The sequence below is a fragment of the Quercus suber genome, unplaced genomic scaffold, assembly GCF_002906115.3.
Source record: "Quercus suber isolate HL8 unplaced genomic scaffold, Cork oak 2.0 scaffold_727, whole genome shotgun sequence".
Lineage (NCBI taxonomy): Eukaryota > Viridiplantae > Streptophyta > Magnoliopsida > Fagales > Fagaceae > Quercus > Quercus suber.
This window is the reverse complement of record NW_027070167.1, coordinates 267,663-292,146: the sequence shown is the minus strand read 5'-3', so window position 1 is coordinate 292,146 and position 24,484 is coordinate 267,663. Positions and strand designations below refer to the sequence as shown.

Here is a 24,484-nt window from a genome sequence, read left to right as displayed (position 1 = left end):
CTGGAGTATCTAAGCAACTTTAGTAGAAGGGGGCACGCTATGGAATGACTAGGTGTGGGTCAAGCATATGCTAAACAATATTTTGGAGTACTTTTAATGTTAAACCAGCAGGCATTAATGTTAAACCAACGGAGGGTAGGGACAAATTATCAAGGAGTGTGAATGGACTCATTAGTCATTTCTAACAATCATCCTTGGAATTTTGATTTTCTAAGATCAATTGCAAACTCAACATGTCAGTCTAACCAAGATGTGAACTTGATAAATAGGGATTCCAGAGATTTACACGCCGAGTACAACTTTCAGTCAAAAAGGCATGAAATGTCAATGTTACGTTGGGAAAGGAAGATAAAAAAATGTCTGCAGTAACCCACTAGATTACTCAGAACTTTAGGAATGATTCCACAATTTACATTTTGCACTGCTTAGTGTCACAATCTGTACATAGATAGGAGGTGAAACTGTTGTAATCACTATCTGCTAGCATATTTTTGCATTCACTAGCTCTTCTTTGTGCATGCCTCAGTTACTTAGTCTGGGCAATCCACAAAGGAAGAAATCAAAAGATCGTATATTAGTGTCTTCGAGCCAATGTACAAGGCTGCTTATACTTTTCATATGAACCCCACAAATTTTCTCATATGTTAAATCACTCAAAAGTGATATGCTCTTCCTGTGACTGGATCTGAATATACTATCAACAGAATTTGAAAAGTTCAGCTAGATTGGGCCTCAGAAATCACACAACTCTTTTGATAAGTTAGTCATGTTTGGTGTACTCAAGCAGCATGTGTGGTGACCGATAGATTTTCACCAGTGTCCAATATAGGACCTCTTCAACTTCAAGCTCACCCTCTGCTCTTGCGGCATAAATATCCTCACATATGGCCAGCAATCTAGAAAAACAAACATTAATCAAATTTAACCCATAATATATGTATACAAATCATCTTGGAGTTTGTCCATTTTTATATGTCTTGTATTTCAGGAGTATTTAACATTTGCAATTGAAATTATTCTCTCTCTCTCCCTCTGACACTTTATGCTACATGATGGTACAATAGGACATAATGGACACCCAAAGAGCTACTATTGACTATAACAAGTCTGATAAAGTTTTATTGGAACCCAGAAGAACTATATAATTATGAAACTGAAACTTCAAAATATTTTTCGAATGAGATGAGTTACAAATGCACAGCAGATAAAGCTCTCATACCTGTCACAAGATGGAAGGTTCTCGAAAGGAATTCTCATTCTGAGGTCAGAACATTGTAGCCTGATGAAACGGCCAACTGCTAGCACAAAAGTAATATAGAGACCCCAAATGCTGAACTTGCTGAGCGTTTCACCCAGAATGCCCTCTAAAGAAGCATAAAATATAACAAATTAGATGTCAGTGGGTACATTCTCTCTTTATGATTCTGAATCAAACAGAACTATAATGAACACATTCGTTCTGTAGCACTTACGTGGTGTTTCCTCGGATACAATTATGGCCATGGGTCCTGCCAACTCTCCACATCCACTAAAATTTAAAGCATTGATATCATGGAAAGACCACCATTCCGGATTGCCACGATTGAGAACAAGATCCCCACTGACCAGATCTACCTGTATATACATTAAGGTTGTTTGATTGGTATCTAATGCATGAGCTTGCCATAATTTAATCTAACCATCCCACTGAAAATAATCAAGTGAGAAATTTGTTAGATTATTAATGTAACATACCTCCTGTTCAAGAAACCTCACATCACCGGAACCAGTTACCCTGAAGTATCTTGGATAAACATTATATATTGTGAAACTATTTGTGGAACCATTTAGCACCTTCATCACTTCTGATGATCTTGGAAGATCCTGATCTTGTATGGTTAGTCCATACTTCACTACCTCCTTTCCTTTAGGTCTGTCTCTGGTAAATTGCCAAGAAAAGACAATGTCCATACTCCATCTTAGAGATTTGACAAATCTGGCCTGGACAACAGGGGGAACATCCCACAAAGTGCTTGCATCAGCTTGGCAGCAAATTAATTGAATGTCATTCTCATTGTATTCACTAAGATGACCTTGAGGATCCAGATTCTTATGTGCATCAAGCTCATCCCATGAGATCTTTTCACACAAAGTGGTCTCAAACAATTTCAGGCTTCCACTGACTGTCTCTATGTCAATCTGAACACGGGCATCTTTAATAGGATTTGCAATATTTGTAGGGTTACCGCTGCTATACATCTGCCCAAAGAAATATGCTAAGACAATTCAAGCTGGAACCAAAGCATAAAATGAGAGAAATCACATAAAATAAATCAATGAAAAGGAAATCTTTTCATTACCTCCCTTAGACAGAGTCCTCAAGAAACCATCAAGAGGAAAAAAATCAAACAGGATATCTAATAGAATTTATGACATCAAAGTTAGTTTTAGGTAAGAAGTGACATACTACACACCCAAACACACTCAAATTCATACTTAATTTTGTGTGTGTGTGTGTGTGTTTGTGTGTATATATATTTATTTATTTATTTATTTTCTAGAGAGATTCATGAAACATTTTCTTGAACATGCAATTTCTATTTTATATATCCTGAATCTAATCATTTGAATCTCTCAAATGAAAGTAGAAAGAAATTTTTACTTCTAAAGCATTAGATAACTTGCGTGCTAGCGCACCATCTTACAGATCCTGTGATCAGGAGAATTAATAATGTACTATCACTCTGCACTAACCATGATTTCCAATAGAGTACTACCATTTCTTTCTAAAAGAATATATGCTACTTGAATAGATAAAGAGATTGATGGGAGAATATATGTTTTCCAAAGAACTAGGAGGTGAAATTTCTAGGGACAGTGTGTTGTAATCCATAAGTTTCAGAGTTGCTATTAATCAGAAAACAGATGAATGAATGCCAGCAGTGAGATGGAAGCAGACCAACTTTTTTGACTCAGTTATTTTACCAATCATTTAATGGCACGACCAGGGAGGGCAGTACCAACACTTATCACTCTCAGATGCTTCAAAATTTGAAGTTCTTTCAGACAATTCAGATTTACAATCAAGTAAGAGTAGGTGTGTTCCTGCTGTCCAAAAACATTTGCAATATCTTTATAACCACAAAACATTATGCATATAATACAATCCGCATTTAAGATAGGAAACTTTATGATTGAATCAACTTCATTAAATTTCTTCATTGTATTTTTTTCTAACTATTTAGAGATCATCTACATTGCTTGTTACTATATCTTGATGCCTAAGCCATAAAGTTCTTGATTTCATATTCAATTATTGCATAATACATTTTTGAAAATTATACAGAGGCCATTTATTTTGCCAGTATACCTCAGTCATAAGTTTCTTCATAATGTGTCTCTAGCAGTAATAATTTAGAGGTCATTTATATTGCTTGTCACTATATCTTTATTATGTATTCATTCATATTTTATTCAGAGGTCATACATTTCTTCGTAATGTAATTTTCTAATATTAACTATTATTTTTTCACTAATTGTTAACCTTTGCCTTCTTTTTTCACAACACTACTGTGTTACATAATACAGAAGGTGTAGAGTATACTTGTATACATTCTCAGATTCCAACCTTGCCAAAATGAACTTAAAAAATTTGGTCGTGCTGTGAAAATTTGTTATAAGATTCTTACCAACATAGGAGCCCATATAACACACATCAATATGAAGAATAAGCATATTCCATTGCAGAACTTCGTCATTTTGGTTTGCTTTTGTCCTTGTTGGCGTCCAGCTCTGTTCAGATCCACATCACATTTGACAAGAAACAAGCTTGCATAAATGTCCTCCAACTAAGAAGAAAGCCAATATCAGATCCCGATATAAAAAGTTGCACATTACCGTCTATAAGATTATAGGAAACAACAACCAGGGAAGAGCTCTATATCTAGCGTTACTTTTTTATAAGGTAACAGGGATGACTAGAAATTATGTATCACACCGTGTAAAGGTGAGTATAGAAATTATGCATCATATTGTTGTAAAGATACTACCATAATAATAGTTAACTGAACATGCATTCTCCAGCATCATTAAATAGGCAAGACACCTGTGTCTGCCTATATGATTATATGCTTTATTTAGAATATTCTGCATTCTCAGTGGCACTACCTAGTCTCCACATGGGAGAACCTAGGTTTGATTTTATTTTCTTAGAATTAGTATCTGTATTAAGAATCAAAAAAGGAATTTGGTAGGTATTTTTTTTAATTATTATTATTATTATTATTATATCAAGAATTTGGGTAGTTGCAGCATATTCCATCAGTAAATTTGATGGCTGCCAAATAGAAGAGGTTTGTGATAGAGTCAGTTAAATAGAGGAACAGTCAATATGGTTTTGCGATTTTGAGGTCACTTAATTTTCAGAAACTTAGTGTAAGTTTCAAAATGCGTGCATTATAAAGCCCTTGCACATACATGTAGAAGCAGCTAATAATGAGAAAACAATTGCTGGTTAGCTAATTAACTTAAAAGTGGTAATAATCAATTTTTATACTTGGAATTTTGGAATTTTTATTATTATTTGAATTATGTTAATTACTATAATAATATCAATTTTGGTAATATAAGAAGTTAAGAACTACAGCATTTAAAATCTTAAATGCTGTAGAATGAGAATATAAATGAAGCAGGAAAATCTTACACGAAAATGATGATGATAATAGATTAAAACATTGAAAACTGCAATGGACTTACCTTCAGCCAGTCATACATGGTCAAAGATGTAGTCGTGCAAGACCAATCAAGTACACATCGCAATTCATAAAGGAAAGGCAAAGCACGATAAAGCCGAAAACCCAAATAGTTGATTTGAGAAATACTACTTGTCAAAAACTGCCTATATAAAGTGCTTTTATGTGGAATGCCAAATCGGATTTGTATGGCCTGCAGAGCTAGAGAAACAGCCTTTGTGAGATAGATAACACGGAGTGCTAATCTTCCTCCATATGTGTGTGAAGGCTCCATGTGCCAAGCATATTTTGTGACTGAATATGTGCAGAGCACAAGGTTGAAAAGATAAAAAATCACTTTTCCAGTGGCAAATGAACACAGGTAAATAATGCGATCAAGCACAATCAAGAAAAAAATTACCTGCAAGTGGGGCAAACACTTTATCAATTTCAGAAACTATCTTGATATCATAGATCAACTAGACTAATACTGAGTGAAGAAGCCAACTCAACTTGGTCAGGTCAATTCAGGATTCAAGTAATGTAATTTTTTTTCATACTTAATAAGAGTATGAAACACTTGGAAATGAGTCCACTATGCTTTCTTAAACTTCTCAAACCCATCCAAGTTTATTTGGTAAGAATGTGTATTCAAGTTTGTGTCATATAAAAAATACAAGTATATTAGGAACTCATTATATGACATATATTAAAGGTGCATTCCTCCATTTATACTTTGTTGATACAAACATATCATTATGATTGAGGCCAGGAATGCAGAATTTACAAATGATGGTAGTCAAAGGTCAAGATAGCCCATTTCTCAAAATTCTAGAACCAGTCCACACTGTTAGATTAAATTACTAAATTCAACATTTCCTAATAACTTAACCTTTTGGGACAATGGTAATTTATCATGGTATCAAAGTAGGAAAACCTAGGTTTAAAACCTGCCACCACCTTACCTCCCTTTTAAAAAAATTCCCTCGTGTTGGATCCCACTTAATAAGGGTAGTTCAAGCTCACACATGAAGGGAGATTTTTACATTAAATGGTTAAATTCACCATTTTCAAACGGCTTAAACTTTTGGGACAACCAGTAATTGATCTCACACCATTAGTTGTGATGGCTCCAACTTCAACCATGTACCCATTTCAAATTTATGGATTTGTACCTCAAATGCGATGTAAATCACAATAAAGGTTCAATTCAGATGAATGAATTGACAAAAATCTCCGTATTATGATTATGCATTGTTACAAAAATGCATTCAAAGGAAAAGGAGATTTACCATTAAAATAAAGACAAACTCTTTGGGGAATTGATCTTCAAGCTGATAGACTTCAAGGAACTCACTATTGTTTTTTATGACTGATTGGTAGAAAATGGCAACCAAGAAAAAAACAGCCAAATCTGCACAAAATATGTATGCATACAGATCTATCTCCCTTTTGCCTCCACCAATCACTGAAAGTACAGGGTATGGGAACCCTATTCCTTTAAGAATACCGTCGTGTTGAGCTTTCAGAATCTGATTGGCAACATCAGCCGCTGGAGTCAGTGATTTATACCATTCTACTGAGTTAGAATCTGCTGAAGGAGAGGCAAATACAACCTCCAAAACAGCCAATGCTATATTAGCATTTTCTGGACTTTTTTCAATGCTTTGAACATAAACCCTACTCGCTGCATGGAAATGACTTAGGTTCTTCTCCTTGCACTCCCTATCATGCAAGATCTTGATCAAATTGTTCATCCCCGACTCAATCCTTTCAGGCTGAATACCATCCTCAGGCCACAAGATAACTTCCATCAACAACTGCACAAAGTAAGGTGGGGTCTCTGCTCCCTGTGTCAGTGATTCCCAGTATCTGTAGAGCCTTATAATCAACATTTTAATCAGATTTTTTAGAGGTAATAACAGTCTTTGTATTCTCTCCCGGCAACTACAGCTCTTTAAAATTTCTTCCTCATAATGATTTCTTCTCTTATGATAGCTGAATTCAGTGTCTATTGCCCAGTCACTGTCTCTTGCAGCTATGGAAATTTGTAAGAGAGTAAATAAATACACCAGAAAGAGGGCCAGGTTGCTGATTACAAAAGATGACATAATTTTTTGTGCAGGAAATCCTAATTCCTGAAGTATGCTCTCATTTATAGTCAATTCACAGTGTTGAATGATGACTTGATATAAATACTGAAGCAGAATACACACTTCAGTGTATATTAGCATAAGAACCCAGAACATATAACTTGGACCAGTATTTACACAAAGAGCATACAAGAAGAGAGCCACAAGATAAACCATAGAAAGCAAACTAAAATGCCATAAGAATATCAGAACAAAGCAGCAATAGCAAACAACATCATTGTTTGATCGCATTTGGGACCACATATAACGGATGATTATACCAATTTGTGGGCCTGCAGCATCAGACGTGGTACGCTCAATACCTGATTGCACAGAAAATGTTCGGTCCAAATGTTTTTCGTGTTCTATATTCTGATTCTCCACCTCATAATAAACCTCATCCTCAGAAGAATCCTTGTTTATATTTGGTTCTTCCTGTTCTATGTCCAGGATTCTCACAAGATTGTTAACTGCCAGATTACCAAGAGACTGTACTTGAGAAACTCCATCACCAATTAGATGTACGGCTGACATTAGTGGGTTTTCCTTTGCATGGAATTTTGTGTCATTGCTTATTTGCGAATTCAGGAACTCACTGCAAGAAGACTTTTTCTTTAATTCAATAATCTCATGAAAAGAATCCATTGAATGATTCCTGGATTCCTCTGCCAATGGACATCCAGTTCTTCCACTTGTTGGAGATTCAGTCATATCAAAGGAGAATATTGAATCACTGCTCAGATTTAGATTCTGTTTATTATAATCATTTTCCCCTTTGTCTGAGAAACTATTTGCCCTATATAAATCTATCGATGAGCTACATCTCCTTTCAAGGCCTTTACTTTGTGGAGAAGTGTCACAACAGTGTGCAGTGGTGCCCATTTTGTGAAGCCAGATTTGAAGGCTAAGCATCTCTGATTTCATCTTCTCCACTTGCATGTTACGCAGGCACTTCTGCTCTTCATATTTAAGTATGTGTTGCAACTGTGCAGTCTTCCAAGCAGCCTTCTTCTCCTGCTTACGTAAGATGGCACCGTTCTGCTCGGCTTCAAGATATTTTGAAACATAATCAAACTCCTGGGATGAAAACATATATGACTGTAGTGATACCAGCATAAATATGATAATTTCAACAAGTGCAGATCTTGATGTAATTCGAAACCCATAATCGTACTTATGAAAGCCAATCACCTTACTTATGTAACCTATTGTTTTGGATTTTCCCTCACTAAAATACCCCAAAAAAGGAGATTGATAGGCAAGGGAGAGAACAATTAGCACAAAGTTGTACAGTCGCAAGAACTTGAAGATTTTGTTCTTCTTCTTTAGTATTTCAAGCCTCATTCGAGAAAATATCAGAGCAAAAGCAAGGTAGCCAAGGTGAAGAATGTCATATTCAAGGGTTCCTGTGATCAAAATCAAAGCAAGAACCACATCTAGTAAGTGACAGTAACTGTAAAGCCTCAGGTAGTCAAGAATAGTCCACAAGGACTTCGTTTCAAATGAGAGATCACTCAATGAAGCTGCATTTTTTCCCTGAGACATAATTCTCTGGTATGTCTCTGATCCAGTGAGACTGGAAAAATGGTCGGCACGAAGTTTGAAGCAGGAAAACATGAAAACTGCATAATAGCTCATAAGCATTCGAGGATCATCAACAATCATTCCTGCAGAAAGGTTCGATGGTAGATATAGTTGACATCCATTAATAAATGTTTCAATAAAAAGAAAGTTTATAGGATATTCTAAAACCACATAGAAATGATTGGATATACTTCCAATATCCAGGGCAATTGAAAAATAAAAGCTCATAATGAAATGGATTGATATGTTGAAAAAGCAGAAACTCCTTCAAAATAGCCACTATATTAATTTGAGTACAGTATAAATATTTCTTGTCCTTTTGAAGACCCTATAAATATTTCTTGTCCTTTGGAACTTTTGAAGTTTCTTTAACAACTTAAATAAGATAAAAATGTCTCCTATCATTTTATCCACAATATAAAGAAAGCTGAATTGGTTGGGGACTGCGTTTAGAAAGCCATATATATAAAGCAGACAGAGTTACAATTCCTGCTCAACCACACATTTAAACCATTTCTTGGGAGAAGTACCTAGCCAGCACTTTTTGCAGTAGTTGAAATAAACATCAGAGATTCTCCAGCAGTCATTACAAGTCACTTGTGCCTCACTAGGGGCATGTTGCTTCCAAGATGCCAGATTCATCCAGATAGATAAGTACTCAAGAGTGACAACTGAGGCAAATAAGAACACAAATGCAGGCCATAGTTTTCGTACAACATGCCGATGTAAAAGAATACAGGCAGCAAGTGATGCAATATAAAGCAATGAGAAAGCATTCAACACAGCAAAGCTGGCAAGAAGTAATGCAATCATGTTAATTTCAAGACCGAATAGATTAAATATATTCTCCATCCAAAACTTTATAGATATTTTTAAAGTATTCTTCTGCATGTCAAGCCTCTCCTTTCTTAAAAAAAGGATTCTCTTTCTGTTCCACTTGTGTCTATCTTTGGAACTTTCCCAGAAATAAGTATATAGATATTTTCTGGTATTACTGCCTTCAGAGCCGCCATTTTCAGATACAAGACCTGGACCTTGAGATAAGCCAGAGTTAAGAGATGACCATAGGTGTCTTGTTTCTTCTTCTTTCTTTTCAAGCAGGGGGTCAGCATCTCTTGATGGTTTACTTTTTGTGGTACAAGCAATAGTTGAATATGAGACTTCTTCTGCTGCACCAAACAAAGTACAAGGCTCATCCCATTTTCCTCTATTTCCATTATGGCATGGCATCTTGTCCAACCAACAAAATATGTTGTACTGAAATATACATGCAACAATAACCAAAACTTTTCCCCTCAAGCCTGCTTCTAACCCATTGAAACTCGGCTTATACAACTGCAAACCCAGAAGCAGGGACAAATAAGAGTGCTTTTGACCAGGAAACATCTCAGCCTCATCACCCCACATCTGGAAAAGATACTCAATCATCATAAGAAGTCCTGAATAAACTAGAAACAGTTTTGAAGGAATCCGAGAAGATTTTGGTAATGTAGAACAAATCACCAGGCCTAGAAGATACAGAAATCCAAATGCACTTATTGGGGAGAGAGATGCATAAAATAGGGCAAGTAATAGTATCTTTTCACTGTGCCATATCAGTACACGTTTTACAAAACCAAAGGCTCCTATTTCAGGTGCATCATTGTCACCTAATCTGAAATTTTTGCTCTGTCTCCTCTCATAGCTATATAGTTGCAGCACAACCAATACAGCCAGGGGCCCCCAAATTTTATTCAATGTTGAAGCTTCTGGACAATAGCCAAAGGCAGAATTAAAGTCAACCACCTTCGACAACCATGTCTGCAAGCTGAGGAAGACACTCATGCTATAGATGAACACAAACACTATAGCTGCATAAACTTTCAAAGGAAACCAAAGGCGTCTTTTTGTCTTCCCTAAAAGTTGTCTCCCAATCATCCATAGTAGAAGGAAGAACATGTAGCCAAATGAAGTATAATTAGGTGTTGATAGGTACAGATTAAGAAGAATGGTCAAAAAGACAATGTAAGCTCCACACAATTGATAAGTTGAAAGGAACTTCTGCCCCACTGCAGTCAGATATGATGTTATCCTCCTTTCTGAAAGATGAAACATATAAATAATTTTTCTGAGAAAATTGGTGAAATTTCAAATTGTGTTGGCCTAAACTAAAAATATCAACATGATTCAATTTCATAACACGTAGACCACTTGCAACATTATAAATTTGTCACATTATATACAGAAATGATATTTACTACAGACAGTACACTTGACTATATCTAACATAAGATAATTAATAGATCCATTTCAGATATTCCTCCAACAATCCCGTATAAGTCCACTAAAACAAACCATCAGACAAGATTTTTCATTGGAAACAGGGAAAAAAAGGGGCCAAATCTATAGTCATTATCAAAATTCCTATATAAAAGCACGGACTGATGGATGTTGGAAATCAACTCACGATGAAGAATCCTAGCATATCAAGCAGAATGCTTCTGAAAACTGGGACCCACCATTTGAATCTCACTAAAAATACCAATAGCATAGAAGATAGCATGAATTACTTTTGTTCTTTTTTCTTTCTTTCTTTTTTTTTTCTTTTTTTTTTTTTTTTTTTTTTTTGATAGGTAACATGCATATTAAGATTTTATTGAACATATTAAGATTTTTTATCTCCTTTCTAATACATTAATGATTTGTAAAGTGTCCAAAATATACACATTCTTTGAGTTGGTTCACCTTATTTCTGTGGAATCTAGCTGCTGACTGTAGCCATTTATGTATAGATTGGTTCATTATAAATTGGCCATAGAAGTACTTCAAAATATTAAAATGGGGGCAATGTAGAACCAGGTTATTGCATGAGCATCTTTGCAAGGTCAAAATGCTATTTGAATCATCTGCATGTCTCCAAGTTGACATTTTATTTGGTACACTGAAAAAGGTATGGTGCAAATGATTTCTTGGGTACACTTATCATTGTTCAATTGGTATGGGAAGTTCTATTATCTATTATATTTGAGCTTTGATACTTGCACAAATCTTGTGCATTAAGACACAATTTAGTCACTGGTGGTATATGTATGACACTTGGAAGGGAGTGGAGCTCTAGGGCACGTAACTTGACATGTTGACTGTCACATGAATTTGTACCTGGGAATTATGAGACATAGATTTGTGCAAATTGCAGATCTCACTATCCTTTTTCTGTTATGTGCTCATTAAGTTTTCAATTGTTACTTTTGTTCACAGCTATCCTGGATTAGATGTGATATTGCAGAAATGGATATTATCATGTCCGCAGGAGAATGCAGCTTGACTGAGCAGCTTCTGCCCGAAAAGCATTCGTTTTTCATTCGCAAATCAAGGTAATTGGGAATGGTTATATCATTCTAATCTTCATGATTTCATCTCTTTTAATTCAAGGAATTTATTCCTAGTCACACAACTGAATTGCTTTAATTAAGGCTATACTTCTGTAAATTTTGGAGCAGACTATACATTCTTATGGATGATATCTTAGAAGGGAAATAGTTTCTTGTCTCTGAAAACCTCTCTAATTGCATACATGGAACCCTTTCAAGTTAATTTTTTTTAATGTGCTAGATCTTGCCTCAGTTGCAAACTTATATATCTTTTATGGACATAGCTACATGATATTTAACTTGCAGTCTCAATTTTTATTCACCCTTTCTTTATAATCTCCAGCAGATCTGGTCTAAGGCACACCAATGTTTTAACACGAGGAGCAATTTTTCGGACTTTTAGTATCAACTTTTTCACTTATGGTTTTCCGGTAATCTTGCCACGTTAGTTTATTGAATTTTTTTGCCTCTTTTTTACTAACTGATCATTTGATTGCTGATTTTATTATTACATATATTGAACTGTACATGATTTCCTTTGAATGTTTCTGGAACATTTGCAATGCCCGATGGAATAACTGTATTGTACACCCCTATGAACCCATGTACCAACCCAAATTGGGCTGTAGTGAGGTATCAGTAGATCATGTGTCATTGGTAAAATTTACTTGAGACTATGAATATGATTAAAGAAATTTGAGATCATGACCTGTAAACTGAGATTTAACTTTAACAGATCAAGAGTACTTTAGATATTGAAACAAATAAAGAAGCAAACTTGTATGGATATGCAAAAACACACGCGTTCACACCATAAATTGTTCATAATGAACGTTTTTGTCCAAATCACATGCAGTGTGTAAAGTCAATTTGTAAAGCTTCTAATCTGTTGTGCTATTTAATGTCTAGCCACAATATATATTCCTAACTGGGTTGTTTAGCCAATGAGCACTAGCTCAATTGGCAATTAATGCAATGGAGGGTGAGGTTGTCGGTTTAACACCTGTTAGAGTTACTTCTTGTTATAACTTATAAGTAACTCTAACAGGACCCACTGGTCCCGTTCAGTAAGTGCATTGTTGACTTAAAGGAAATCTGTAGATCAAGATTGGTTGGTGGTTGGGACCAAATGTGCAAACTTAAGACTCTTAAGTGGTATAATTCTGTCACTATAAAAAATCTACTGGGAGAGAACACTTGTGGTCATCACTTAGTCTTCAACCAAAAATTGTCTTAAATTTTGAAACTAGGGAACATGAACAACTATCAATGTCAGAGATAGATGGAAAAGCAAAAGATGTAAGTAGTAGGACTATCTATATTATGTAGGTGTTACCCTCCTCAATGCTTCATACTTTGTACTTCATTGAAATTTTACAGGGTCTCCATGAGAGTGTGTTTTTTTTTCTTTTAATATTGAATAGCATCATAATCTGGTTGACTGAAACTCATGTAAATATAAAATATTATACCATCCTCATAAGTAACTTATTTTGTATGGTGAATTTGTATGAGGCTATATTGTCTTGATCTTAGGTTGATTTCTACCTTTAAAACCAAAATACAAGTGTTTAGTCTCCTAAACTTAGTAATATGTCTATTATCTTATTTCCTCTTATGGATTTTACTCTGTCCTTGCTTTCTATATGCTAGTATTATTAATATTTTATGTCTTCTTTACTTTAATGCATTCAGTGTTTCAATGTGGCAGATTTTATTGCTTGCTCTTACATTTTGGAGTTTCCATTTTGCAAGTCTATGTGCGTTTGGATTATTGGCTTATGTTGGCTACATTTTGTATGCCTTCCCTTCCATGTTTCACCTGCACTGGTTAAATGGCTTGCTTCTTGTTTTTGTTCTCTGTTGGGCTGCGAGTACGTATGTCTTCAATTTGGCATTTACAGTCCTTAATAAGAAACTGTGGAAGGTACACTCTTTTATTGGATGCTTGGGGTTCATATTCACATTAATATATGATTTTTTTGGTAAGATCTTCATAACTCTTTCGCAGGACATGGAGATCTGGGAAACTATAGGCTTATGGCATTACCCTATACCAGGATTTTTTCTATTTGCTCAATTTGGTCTTGGTGGTTTTGTTGCTATGTGTAATCTTGTGAACAATTCTGTTTTCCTATACTTGTCTGATGGAAATGGACAATCTTCAAATGAAGATTCTTCTTTTGAAGGTGAGGAATCACATGGTTGGTAAAGTAGGCTACTAACAAAAATTTCATTACACAGAAATTTGATTCTTGGGGCTTATGTAGGTTGTTTTTGTTTTTGTTTTGTTTTTTGTTTTTTTTGTTTTTTTTTTTTTTTTTGTTTTTGTTTTTGTTTTTTTTTTTTTTTTTTTTTAATGAATAATAGAAATTGTATTGAAAAAGGAACCACACAATGCACAAAAAACCTCTCAGTACACTTGAAGTTTACTATGAGAGCAAACTCATCAAGAAAAAGTGCAACTATCAATGAAAGCTAACAAATTAGAAGAAGAGTGGATGGGTAGCGCAGCTATCCACTCATGCAAATCACTAAGGAGGAGCAACTTCAACTTTGTGGAAAGCCTCTCCAAACCTTCAAACGCTCTTCAGTTATACTCCTTCCAAACAGTCATCATAATACGCAAGGGAACTGCGCACCACACATCACAAATACCCTGCCTAACAAATCTCCCTTTCCAGCATGCCAACACATCAAGGACTTGTTGAGGCATTACCCAATGTACCTTGAATAAACAGAGAACAAGGTACCAAAGCTCCCTAGCATAATTGCAGTGGAGGAACAGATGGTCAGCCATCTCCCTGGCCTTCTTACACATGATACATCACTCAATTACATATACCTTATGATGGTGTAGATTATCAATCATGAGAATCTTACCCAGTTCAGCTGTTCTAGTTACAGAGGCGACCTTAAGTGGAACTTTGACCTACCAAGTACTTTTCCAATGAAAATATAGTGTTTTCCTTTAGAAAGAACTCTACTCANAGGCAGGGAAAATATACTTGAAAACCTTATCCCCGCACCACCAATCTAGCCAAAAACAAACATGGGTTCCTTTTCTGACTTGAGATGACACAGACTTGACAAAATGATTCCATCCAAACAAATAAACTTCCATAAATAGAACCCATACCCTCCTCTGACCTCCCTTGAGCACCATCCACCCCAAGCACTACTGTACTTGCACTCCATAACTCTCCTCCAAAGAGCATATTTCTCTGTAGCAAATCGCCAAAACCACTTCACCCAATAAAAGCTAGGTTGAACGGCATCATCTGCCTCAATCCCAAATTTCCCTATAGGATTAGGGTACAAACTGTCCTCCAATTCACAAGATGATATTTATATTCTTCCCCCATTCCTCCCCAAAGAAAGTCCCGCTTCACCTTCTTTATACACCTAGCAATACTATAAGGAAGAGGGAAAAGAGAGAAAGAGAGAGAGAGTAAATTTGTATGCAGACTAGAGAGTACTCTCGAACAGAGCAGGCCTATCCCCCTTAGATAAATAGAGTTGCTTTCAATTTGCAAGCCTTTTCTCCATTTTTTCCAAGACAAGATTCCAAATCTCCCTATATTTAAATCTAGGATTGGCTATTATTCTTCTAAACCCAAGAATAATAGCCAATTCCTCTACCTCAGGAACCAAACCAACAGGTACTAATTCAAACTTTCCCAGTTTTATCCTTGAAAGCAGCACATTCCTAGTGCTAGTGTATTTCCAAGTGTGAGACACATCAAGCATTCATATTTTTAGTGTTCTAGTGATTCTTTTTGTTAAGCTTTCACAGTTGTATCTCTTCTATTTAGTGTTACTCCTATATTGCACTATAAACATTGTAATCATATTTTTAAAAGATTCCTTCTTGGCCTTTCATTTTATTATTGGATAAGTAATTCTCAATTATGTAATTTTCATTCCAATTTTACCATGACTTTATTTTTTTAGAGAAAGAAGAGACTAAAGTATTGATTGTAGCTACAATTGCATGGGGCCTGTGTAAGAGCTCTCGTGCTATAGTGCTGGTGCTGTTGTTTCTTATTTCTGTGAGACCTGGTTTCATCCATGCTGTGTACAGTAAGTCAAATAGTTCACTCCTTTTCTCATTTTTCTGATTAACTTGTATTTACTCATTAATGTGGCACTGAACAAATTGTTCATATGTATAAAGTCTTTTTTGGATAGCATCCAATATATACGAGTATTCTTTTTTTTTTTTTTTTTTTTTTTTTTTTCAGATATTTTTGAAGAAAGGCATCATTCTGTTATCCATATTAGCTAATTTGATATAAAGAATCATACTATGTACTAACTTCTGGCAATTTATGCTTCATTCCTCAGTGATTTTCTTTATGATGCACCTATTGAGCAACAGCATCAGTAGGAAATTACGCCAATCCTTGATTCTTCTATGTGAGGCACATTTTGCGCTGTTATACATTCTTCAGTTTAATCTGATCTCCAAAGTGTTGGAACAGAAAGGATCATTTGCTATGGGAATTATCTCACAATTAGGTAAAAGGTTTGTGTTAAAAGTAGTCTGATTCAACCTGGAAGATACAAGTATGAATATTTTATTCTAAATATCATGCATTTAATATTATTCAGATATGTGGAGTGTTTGTGAATGTGCATATATCAATAATTTTCTTCATACAATTAATCTGTCTTTACATTTTATGAGTTGTTACAGGTCTGCTTAATCATACTAGTTCTGGGGATTTCATGAAGATAGCAGTGCTTGCATGCTTCTGTGCCATTCATAATCATGGGTTAGATATGCTGTTCTCATTTTCAGCCATTGTGCAGAACACTCCTTGCCCTCCAATTGGGTTTGACATCTTGAGAGCTGGTTTGATCAAATCAGTACTATTTTCAGTTCATACTTCAACATCCAGTGAGATGCAGCACAATAACCATTCTCAAGGTAAAACTACATCGAGGATTGACTATATTGTACAATGCTTTCATTTCTTTTTTTCTCCCTTTTATCAATAATTTTTTTTTAGTATGTGCAAGTGTCTCTGGAATTATTCTCAGTCTACACATTCTTAATAAACTGACTTTATGGTCATCTACAAGGATAAAGCATTTTGACCTCTTTTAGAAAATGGAGTCAGAGATGCTGCCTGCAATTATAGGTGTATGATTCTGAGCATCCACTATGTCCCATACCGGATTGAATGAAAAAGTTTCTGCCCCTTTAAATTCTTTTAGATGGTTCTTTGCTATCTCGGGCATCCTTGTCATTATTACTACATTATCATTGTCATCATCTCCATCATAATAGAAAGTCTATTGAAATTTTCTTTAATCTGAAAATTCTACAATAATTTTTTTCCATTCAAGGAACTCACAAAATAAAGTTTTTGGTGCAAATTGGTGAGTAATTGGGCAACCGGGTAGGTTAGACATCTGGGAGTGCTATGTACCATTTTATTTTATGTATGGTGTGTGCTAGCTGATTAGATGAAATTAAGTGCTTAGCTAGGAAAACTTAAATGTAGCAGGATCTATCCAACCATTTAATTTGCACTTATAATTTCAAAGCTGATATGACTCTTTCCTGCCTAGCCCAAAAAAAAAAAAAAAAACTTAATATGCATGTCATAAATTTTACCTTGCTTTCCAGAACCACTTGTAACTAGTAGATTTAAATTGCGAGTTTTAATTTAATTTGCTTTAGGTTGGGAGATACTCAGGGAAAGAATCAACATTAGAAGGAACTAGACATCCCATCATATGGTTCCTCAGAACAAGAACATTTCTGTCAAATGGTTGTGGATGATGTTTCACCATCTTGAGCATTTAATGAGACATCTTGATGATTAAAATTTATTATTCACTTTCCTCCTTCCTATGCATTTTTCTGTAGAATTGGGTTTCATCAAAAACTCCAGGATATATGGCCTAAGGACTATTGGACTGAAGTGTCTGCTTAATGAGTCTATGTATGCTTAATGAGTCTATGTATTTATTATCCATTAGTGCCCTAAAGTCTTCCCTTTGCTGATGTCTCTCAACTATCGAGAAGGAAAACTTGTAAATTTCATTACACCCCAAAAAAAAAGGATAAAGGAAGAAATTACTAATAATTCTTCAAATTTTATTCTAGAAAATAGAGAAAAGATCATTTTGTGAAGGAAACAACATAAGAACCAATTCTTCCAAAAAGCTCAAGCTGTTGAGAAATACCTATCTTACACCAACACCACCTCATGTACAAGCCTTAACTGTAAACACTAAATGAAGAACATGCAAACATAAAAGGAGAAACTGGGGAGAAAGACTAGAATCAAAGACCTCTGATAACATGTTAGGGAACCCATTCTGTCCAAAGCTTAAGTTGATTCAAAACCAGCCCAACAATGTTTTCAAGCTTACACCAACAAGCATATTTGTTAGCATTATGTGGTTAAATGATTAAATTCACCATTTCACATGAGTTTAAGCTTTTGGTAGAATTGGTAATTCAACATGATATTAGAGTAGTAGGTTCTGAGTTTGATCCCTGCCTCCTCCACACCACCTCCCATTTTAAAATCCCACGTGTTGGGCCTCACCTATTAAAAGGTAATTTGAGCCCACACATGAGGGGGAGTGTTAGAATTATGTCATTAAATAATTAAATTTACCATTTCCCAAGAGCTTAAGCTTTTGGGAAAATTGTAATTTAACAATATCCAAGTTCTTACTTTTTACTACTGAAAAACAAAAGTCTTCATAAAAGATCAAAAATAAGAAGAAAAAAAATTTGAGGACCAACTGACAGACTCACAAGACTATGATCACAACATTTAGATTGAGGAAAGCTTATAAGACCACAAAATTGAACATGGTATTCTATTTTTCTCAAGATAAAGAAATGCTAGTTATAAGTTATAACGTAGAAAGAGTGGTCATTTTTTATTTAGGAAATTCAGAACAAATTAGACACGTTTGCATAGAACCCTAATTGACACAAGAAACAAGGAACAAACCGCAACATGAGAACATAATTGTTTCATTTGATAAGTCCATTACCTAGTGATGGTCCAGCCAAAACCTAAGAAAGGTTATTAGCTTCAAAACTTTTGCAAGAAGTGGCCACTCTAAACTCATGTATGATGCATCCCCACTTGACAAACAAGACTATACCATCACACCAGACAATGGCCCCAAACAGAACATAACCTAGTTTATAGATGTGCTAGTAAAACTATGCTCACCATGACATAGAAAAGTAGGAGGGAAAGACCAGAACAAACTTCCGACCACTCTGATTTTGCAGATATTTTGAAGAGCCCAATGAATTCAGCAACCCAAAGAAAGATCTCAGAAAACTCAATGGGAAGTTGATATACATAAAGAAGAATAATGTTCAAGCCTGAATACAATAAAAGATGCCTCCACCACCTTCATTCCAGTATGAAAAAATTTTAATCAGTAAAAAGATTGGCATTTTCTGCTAAGCAGAATGACTAGTAGAAAGACTGACATTTGATGCAAACTATAATGCTTACCGGAAGAGACCTAGAAAATTGCTTGTTAAAGACCAATCAACAAGTCCAATGCTGCTACAAATGAAAAATGGAAAAGAGACCCAAGATGGGTGACTGATTCCCGTGACTAGCTGTATAGCGGGCAACAATAAGCAGCATAAAACCCTGAGATGAGAACCTTCAATGCAGCAAAACAAGAAAATAGTCCAAATTCAACATCCAAATCAAACTTATATTGTAAAAGGGAAATCAATACTCAATTCTAGTGAACTGTGACCCATCACCCAGACCTAATGAGAGAAATTCTACTTCATTGAGCTCAAGTAATCCTAGGTTTGATGCAAATGATAATCATAGACGCTTCACCACCTCAGATGCAGTCAAGCTGCCATCTCCCTGATTGTTGAGAATGGAAGTCAAGTAAAATAGTGTTTACTTGAAGGATGTTAAAATTTTATAACTCATATTTTGTGCAATGGACCATATAAAGGGACTAGGGGAGGGAGAGGGGTAGTTAAGAGCAAACTTTTATGCTTATTGCATTCGTCCTGTTCATGATCTACTAAAATTATCTAAAACACTGAGAAAATTGCAAGACTTACCTTTCTTCCTTTTTGTAAGGAAATAAATTAGTAAATATAATACATCACAACATTCAAATCCACACATAAGCACTCCTGACTTAAAAAAGTTATACTCTTGAAAAAATAGCACCCTTTCAGATCCATAAATAAAAGATAAAGAATAGTAAATTTATAACCAAAAAGAAAGTTATGTAACATAGTCTAAATTAACAAACCTATGCGAACGACAGAAGAATATAGATGCCCCAAACAAGAATCTCTCCATGAATCCAGACCAAATCTACTCCCGTAGATTTCAATTAGAGCAACAGAGGCTGCTAATACTTGTATGACCAAAAAATATATCACAGACAAAGACCTCCAAGAGTGGACTCTGCAAAACATCCCACATCTATGTATAGAGTGACTTTTGACAAAGTAATCATGTATCTTCATGACCAAGTATCTATGAGATGGTAAGGTAAAAAATAAGAAATGGACACATTCTATACCTCATAAAACCAATTATCTTGGCCCACTGAGCATCCTCTATACTCCATTGATCCCCCTCAATAGCCAAAACGACATGAAATATGGCATGTGACAGAATCGCCAATAAGGAAAAATTAACAACAAACCATGAGAACCAGGATTGTCTCTGAAATTGAGAACCTGTTAGATGACAAAACATTAATGACAATTAGAAAATAAGTATTAATTATTAGCCCAAAAATTAATTTAAAAAAATAATAATAAGCAATGACAAAACAGTTGCAAATGTATGGCCATATTTAATTTGGGTCAGGGAAAAGTACATGCAATTAAATCCTAGATCAACCACTCCTATTAACAAAATAGTTGATCCTATCAGTCCATGTGGATAACAATTTTTTAACACTCTTAAAACCAAATAATAATAAAAACTTATCATAAAATGGTTCAATGATCTTTACATCATAATTTAACAGAATAATATAATTAGGGGATAATCAGAAGTTTAATTGTACTCACAACAATAAATTTACCATGTATGTATTTCAAAACTGATAACCCATTAAGTTTTCTCAAAGTAGTTTTCATAGGATTTGAGGATACAAAGACACATTAGGTCTAACACTAAGCTATCATAGTTACAGTCATGACTCGCAACATATCTTTTATTTTCTTTTTTTCTTCTTTTTTCTTTTCCATACAACTTTAAGTGGACAATGGAATCTAAAATTTCCACAACTGCACCCCTCTGCCAAAAACAAGCATGTAGTGTCCAGACAGCGGCCATCCAGATTGAAATAAGGTAGAAATGATAATGATAAACCTTACCTAAATAATTCAAGAAAGATGATCCAGTCAAACTCAAAGGCATCAATAACAGGGAAAAAACGAAATCAAAGGAAAGAAAATTTATCTGGCAAATAGTGTAAGCAGCTTACCAATTTTTGTAGCATTGTATTGGATGAAAAGAAAAGCTAATAAATCAGCTAGGGATATCAAATTCCAATTGAGTGAGGCAGCTGCATGTAGCAGATAAAGAAGTGAATGATAATACAGTTGGTATAGTAGGAAAGAAGTATGCACATAAAGAAAATCACCTAGCGAATGCACAAAATTAAGCATGATATTAGTAAACTCACAAATTGACCTAAATTGAAGATCATAAATAATAGATGATTTTTCTTTATTCTTTTTTCAGACACAGGTTGTTTGAGATCGCCATTAAAATCTTTGAAGATCATTAATAGCATTATTTGAAGGGCATATGCCTAGTGAGGAATATTCCCTCATAACCAAATAAAATGAGGGAGAGAGGGAGTATGCAAGCTAAGGTACCGAGCTCTCTCTAATTGCTCAAGTTTAGCCAAAATGCTCTATATTGTTCTCATGGCGCAAGAGCTCAAAAAAACCAAGAGCCTCTCAGTTTCCTTGTTTTTGTTCAACAAACCCACACCCATGAATCTGCCCAATACACCATCAAGAATGGCTGGGAGCTCAAGAGCTTGACCAATCTACCTCAAAGCTCTCTCCGTATATCCTTTTATGAATACAGCTCTAGAGGCATGAAACCCAATGCTCCCTTTTTTTTTTCTGTTGAGCTAATCCTACTTCCCTACAATCCTTCCTCCTCTTTGTTTTAGGCTCAGTCACACACTTCAATAAAATGGTATGCAGCGTTAACTGAGAAACCCAAACAAGCTTCCTCAATAGGCTTACAATAAAAAAATAAAAAATTAAAAAGAATCCTGATGACCTTGCCTGAGCAGGTTAATGTCTCACTAGAGCAGGACACAAGTGAGCAAAGGGCGAAATCTTTATCTGATGATTTTCATAGAAACAATTTTTTTGAGTAGCTCTAAGACATAATTTTTGGACCAATATTTAAAACTCTATTACAAAATTCATTGTCATGGATATTTGCCAATATAAATCCTAACACAATACAAGATCAACATAGTTTTCTGTGTAGACAACCTCATGTTTCCAAAATGAAAGAGGTGACATACAAACCTTATGAGTTGACTGATACATTGCAAACTCATAAGAAGACTTCACCATTTTCATTTCTTTTGTGGGTAGTGAGAGGCGAGCAAAAGAACTCATTCTAAGCAATCATATAAACTAAAGCCCTATGTAACCTACATTCAAATTCAATGACAAGTATCATCCCTATGATGCTTTATAATAAGTGTCTACAAGTGCCATAAACTTATAATACATTCTACATACTAGATTTCAAAGCCATACATCTATTACCCCTACATCAACAAGATTGTTTAGTGCTTATCTTTTGTTACTTCACCAAGTTACAATTTCCATATGCATAGACAATGTACAATATAAAATTCATCCAGACACAAAAGAAGTTCCTAATTCGACCCATTTACCTACTCATGTATAACAATTAATTGAAACACATATATGCTTTCACATATACTAGCATTTTTAGTTTAAAATACTTCCAAGCTCATACACTTCAAACAATCTAAATGTGACACATCCTTTCTAGATTGAAAGTATATTAGCTGAATAATTCCTTAAGTAATCCACATTGAACTTCCTAAAAAGTTCATTTTTTGGGTAGAAAATTTTCCTAAAAAGTTACAAAACAGCATATTATAAATCACAAAAAATAATTCTTGCAAGGCTAAAAACATTGAATACCTGTCAACAGCAGCATAGGCAGTACGAATCCACTGAGGAACCTTCCCATTACAACCTCTTTCAACAATATGATTTCAGTGTTTTCAGAATCATTTGAATTGTATCATCTCCATCTATAATAATACTACAAATTCATCACTTTTCATTGAGTCTTTGATCGAAATAAACAAACCCCATTTGAGGAAGAATCAAATTAGGCCCAAACAACTTATGATAATGACCTTTTCCATATTAACCTCAATTTTACTGGTTTCTTCGTTCTTTTGCTTGAAGTTCTTCCTGGATTGTTAACAAAGGGAATAACGCATAAAATGGCAAATGGGTTCGTTGAGTTACAATTAACAAACAATATCCATATCGAGAATCAAGAAAATCCTTTTCTTTTACACCAATTTGGTAAGAAAATTGGGGCTTGCCTTGTAGTTGAAGTTAGAAGGAGCATACGAAATTTCAGGTTTAACTAGCCGCGTTCCACGCTTTCTAAGCAAAATCTCAGTTCGTTGCGTTTGATGTAACAAAATGACGCTTTGCTGGGGTATGTTTCCCGAATAAGAGGCAACTGAATGTCATCCACGTATCTAAAAATTAGATCTTGAGTTGTACCATTGGCTTGAAGATGGTCCCACGACATCAATGTAATGATGTAGAGTTGATTAAAGATATATAGTTAGATATTTCATTTGGTAATGTTGTTCTAGTAATATTGTTTGTATTTTTTGAAAATATATTTGAAAGAAAAAGTGTAAAAATATATGTAATATTATTTAAATATTGAAAACTATTATTTAAAATACATTACTAAACAGCCCCATAATTGGGCACTCATTGTTATTGTAAACGCAAAGTTATACACGGTCATACATACAACAAGCCGATTTTAGTTATAATTATAAATTTTCAATTTTAACTTAAAGAAAACACGACATGTCTTGTACACTTGATGTATAACTATCTCCACTCATACTTATTGACGACAACAAGGCAAAGCTTGATTGAATAAGGTGTCTCGTTCTTCTTTCCAAGGTGGAGAAAACTTGTGCAAGGTATGTCATGTTCAAGTGGGTTCGTGATAATTTGTCATCTTTAATGAGGTGGCCTCAACATTAATAAAGTAGATGTGAAATCAAAAGAGGATAGACAGTTATGAGGGTTCTAAGAGAAAGAACTTCTTCTTTTTTAAGAAAAGAGAACATTTTTTTATGAATGGTAATAGAGCATGTAAAATGAATCAATTATATATATATATATATATATAAACACACACACTCATTTGGAGCAAGTACGACAAGCAAAACCCATTCCCACTTGGTAACCTATTTTGGGCCAAAAAAACTTGCATGAGGTGGGAAGTTTTTGCCATCTCTACCATTCCTACTACCTAGGGGAGTTCAATGAGCCAAAAAACCAACTAAATTGTTGTAACTGAATGCCACCATTTGTCAAAGGTAGTACTCTAAATGAATCAATCTATTTATGAATGGACCAAATTCAACTTGAGAAAAA

General features: G+C 34.8%; 2 protein-coding genes across 4 annotated transcripts; one reads left to right on the top strand and one right to left on the bottom strand.

Annotated features, from left to right (window-relative positions):
- Positions 1–236: 236 nt before the first annotated feature.
- LOC112020090 (piezo-type mechanosensitive ion channel homolog) lies at positions 237–23,538 on the bottom strand. Its single transcript, XM_065766632.1, has 14 exons — positions 22,982–23,538; positions 21,256–21,336; positions 20,338–20,497; positions 20,062–20,219; positions 19,284–19,440; positions 18,964–19,176; positions 8,956–10,532; positions 6,002–8,508; positions 4,735–5,130; positions 3,669–3,827; positions 1,735–2,238; positions 1,473–1,614; positions 1,220–1,364; positions 237–896 (listed from the first exon to the last, which is right to left on the bottom strand). The coding sequence occupies exons 1-14, from the start codon at positions 23,028–23,030 to the stop codon at positions 761–763; spliced, it is 6,384 nt and encodes a 2,127-aa protein (XP_065622704.1). The 5' UTR covers positions 23,031–23,538; the 3' UTR covers positions 237–760.
- LOC136064652 (piezo-type mechanosensitive ion channel homolog) lies at positions 11,664–17,347 on the top strand. Of its 3 annotated transcripts, none has more exons than XM_065766625.1 (7): positions 11,664–11,778; positions 12,122–12,206; positions 13,487–13,702; positions 13,787–13,964; positions 15,730–15,858; positions 16,123–16,296; positions 16,475–17,347. In XM_065766625.1, exons 1-7 carry the CDS (start codon positions 11,693–11,695, stop codon positions 16,777–16,779), a joined length of 1,173 nt encoding a protein of 390 aa, XP_065622697.1. In that variant the 5' UTR covers positions 11,664–11,692; the 3' UTR covers positions 16,780–17,347. The 3 variants fall into 3 exon arrangements, with proteins under 3 accessions (XP_065622697.1, XP_065622696.1, XP_065622698.1); XM_065766624.1 differs by having other exon boundaries at positions 12,119–12,206; XM_065766626.1 differs by having other exon boundaries at positions 12,119–12,206; positions 16,123–16,303; positions 16,475–16,592.
- Positions 23,539–24,484: the final 946 nt, after the last annotated feature.

Bases quoted from the DNA above. Each gene is read 5' to 3' on its own strand.
- LOC136064652 (XM_065766624.1), top strand. From the start codon at position 11,693: ATGGATATTATCATGTCCGCAGGAGAATGCAGCTTGACTGAGCAGCTT. The intron at 12,207-13,486 runs GTAATCTTGCCA...TCAATGTGGCAG, and splicing joins TTTTCACTTATGGTTTTCCG to ATTTTATTGCTTGCTCTTAC. The intron at 13,703-13,786 runs GTACACTCTTTT...ACTCTTTCGCAG, and splicing joins TTAATAAGAAACTGTGGAAG to GACATGGAGATCTGGGAAAC.
- LOC112020090 (XM_065766632.1), bottom strand. From the start codon at position 23,030: ATGGGAAGGTTCCTCAGTGGATTCGTACTGCCTATGCTGCTGTTGACA. The intron at 19,177-19,283 runs GTAAGCATTATA...ACTGGAATGAAG, and splicing joins AATTTTCTAGGTCTCTTCCG to GTGGTGGAGGCATCTTTTAT. The intron at 2,239-3,668 runs GTAAGAATCTTA...TTCTTTGGGCAG, and splicing joins TTATATGGGCTCCTATGTTG to ATGTATAGCAGCGGTAACCC.